Raw genomic sequence first — 2719 nt, 5'->3', positions numbered from 1 at the left:
TGAAAGCATTGGGCTGGGCTCGCCCTATAAATAGGGGGGGCTGGGGGTCTGTGCCCATTGTTCCTCTTGTGAAGTGGTAATCGTTGTCTATAGCCGCTGCCTAGGTAAGTCCCCGGGATGGGCGATTGCTAAATTGTATGTCTGCTCAATGTTTATATATTATGCCTGTCTGCTAACTGTATCCTATTCACACCACGATGTCCGTTTTAAGATATGATTAGATTTAGCTGGAAAGAAGTGTCTTCGCTTTAAAAAAAAAAAAAAAAAAGCATTTTACTTGGATGTGTGTGTGGGTTTTTTTTTTTTTTTTAAAGCTCTGAAGGGGGAACTTGTATAGGAGGCATTTTACAAGAGACCACCATTTATACATTTAGGGGCATGCAGGGAACAAAAAAAATGAAATTTTCCATGTATTGAATCAATCTACTGTGGCTTCTTGTAAACTGCTTTCATTCATTGCCATGTGTGATCTGCCTTTGATGTGGGAGCCTGATGAGAAGTGCTGTACACAGATGAGGATTCTGTGGGTGCTGCGCCCGTCTGTTTCTGTCCATCCGTCTGTATGTCCTGACAGCCCCTCCATCTGCTTCTTTTTACAGATAAGAGCTTAAAGATGGCAGACAAACCAAACCTGAAAGAGATCGACAGTTTCGATAAGTCAAAGCTGAAGAAAACCGAGACGCAAGAGAAGAACCCCCTGCCTACGAAAGAGGGTAAGTCTCTGGAACCCCCCCCCCCCTGTTATGTGTTCTCATGCCTGATTGCTTCATTTTTGTCCTGCTTGTATCCTAATAAAATGTCATCCCTTCCAGAAATTGAACAGGAAAAGCAAGGCTTCAATTAGCGCCTGGACCCTCCGCAGGATTTGGTGAAACAATGCACTGTGAATGAAGATGTGATCTGTCAGTCCTAATGAAGGATCATAGAATGCCAAAAAAGGGAATTGTCTGTCTGAACTTGTCTTCCCTCTACGTATTTCAATGGAATAAACATTTTGTGCAATAAAAGGTCATCTCTGCATTTTATTACTTTTATATCATATCCGTTTTGCTTTGTATAGTGTATTTGGTTGAGGTATTTAAAAATAAGTGTTTTTGCCACTTTCCTAGCCAAACTGGGATAACGCCCACTTTGTTATATAACCATTTGCATATTGTGTTTTTTTATTTTTTTTTGTCCCCCCCCCCCCCCCATGGGTACTGTAAAGGTTTGTTTATTTTCTAAATAGGTTCATTTGAGCTAGTGAATTGTTGGTCCACTTACACTTTTTTTTTTTTTGTCTGAATTTCTCACTTCTTGTTTCTCCTCCATTAAGCTTGCCCCCATCATCCATGGGGGGGGGGGGGGGGGGTCAACCAGAACAGTTTACTGAGGAGAAACAGGAAGTGAGAAATTCAGACAAAACAAAGGGGGTGGGGAGAAGAGGAAACCTTTAGAAGGGGAAAATGTTAGTGAACCAACAATGCACTAGCTTAAAGGAACCTTTACAACCCCTTTTTAAAGGAGTTGTAAAACATTTTTTAACCTTAATGCAATCTATGCATTAAGGTGAAAAAACCTCTGATGCTGCTGACCCCCCCCCCCCGTTATACTTACCTGACCCCTCGAAAGTCCCGCGACCCTCTTCGCCACTCAGTCTGGCCGCTGATTGGCTAGAGCGGATGGATTGAGAGCAGCGCAGCCAGTGACATGCTGAGTGATAAAGTCAGCGGCTATGGCTGCTCGCTGGAACGCGCCCGCAATTACTCACCACCGTGCAAGCTCTCTCGCATGACTGTGGTCAGTACTTGCGGGGAGAACCAGAGACCGCTGCCGAGGAACCCCAAAAAGTGTGGATAGGGGCCACTGTGCAAAACTATCTGCACAGTGGAGGTAAGTATAACATGTTTGTTGTTTTACAGGGAAAAAAAGTTATCCTTTTTAAATGACTTTGCATTTTTATTAATCACTGTCTAATTTAAAGCTGGTGTTATGACTGCCCCAGGTTTCTTCTTTTCAGGGTTGGTTCCTTCTCTTGCTGCATCCAATAAAGCAGGGATATGCAATTAGCGGACCTCCAGATGTTGCAAAACTACAACTCCCATCTTGCCTCTGCCTTTTGGGTGTCATTCTTGTGGCTGTCAGTCTTGCTATGCCTCATGGGACTTGTAGTTCTGCAACAGCTGGAGGTCCGCTAATTGCATATCCCCGCAATAAAGCCTACTTTCACACTGAAGGAGTTTTGGCACCGTCATGGCTACAGTGTCAAAGTGGCCTTTATTGCATGCAGCAAGAGAAGAAACCCACCCTGAAAAGAAGAAACCTGGGGCAGTCCTAACACCAGCTTTAAATTGAGCAGTGATTAAAAATGCAATGTAGCCTAAAGCCACCTTTTGCAATCAGGGCCTGGCTGAGTGTGCATAAACCACTGTTTAACTCTATCCTACAAAGACTAGAAGTTCAGGGAAGTGGCAGAGCAGGTGTTGGTAGCACTGAATGTAAATTGCAAGTGCCATGTTTGAATTTTTAACAAAATTGTTTACTGGGAGGATTTTTTTTACTCTGCTTGTGGAGGTGTTTTTTTTTAAAGCCAGCAGTTACAAAAAAAGCTTGCCTGTCCAGCACGCCCGTGATGTCGGCAGCCGAGCAATCTCTCAGCTGCCCCACCGCCATCCTTGGTGAGGGAAATTAGGCAGTGAAGCATTGTGGCTTCACTGTGCCCGGTTCCCTACTGCGCATG

General features: G+C 44.1%; 1 protein-coding gene across 1 annotated transcript; it reads left to right on the top strand.

Annotated features, from left to right (window-relative positions):
* LOC120924959 (thymosin beta-11-like) lies at window positions 1-1018 on the top strand. Its single transcript, XM_040335895.1, has 3 exons — window positions 1-104; window positions 600-713; window positions 813-1018. The coding sequence occupies exons 2-3, from the start codon at window positions 614-616 to the stop codon at window positions 842-844; spliced, it is 132 nt and encodes a 43-aa protein (XP_040191829.1). The 5' UTR covers window positions 1-104; window positions 600-613; the 3' UTR covers window positions 845-1018.
* Window positions 1019-2719: the final 1701 nt, after the last annotated feature.

Source organism: Rana temporaria, chromosome 1 (assembly GCF_905171775.1).
Source record: "Rana temporaria chromosome 1, aRanTem1.1, whole genome shotgun sequence".
In the NCBI taxonomy this organism is placed as follows: Eukaryota; Metazoa; Chordata; class Amphibia; order Anura; family Ranidae; genus Rana; species Rana temporaria.
Note: the sequence above shows the minus strand (reverse complement) of the source record. Positions and strands in the feature narration are given on the sequence as shown.

Coding starts and splice junctions, on each gene's coding strand:
- LOC120924959 (XM_040335895.1), top strand. CDS start 614: ATGGCAGACAAACCAAACCTGAAAGAGATCGACAGTTTCGATAAGTCA. Junction 714..812: donor CCCCCTGCCTACGAAAGAGG/GTAAGTCTCTGG, acceptor CATCCCTTCCAG/AAATTGAACAGGAAAAGCAA.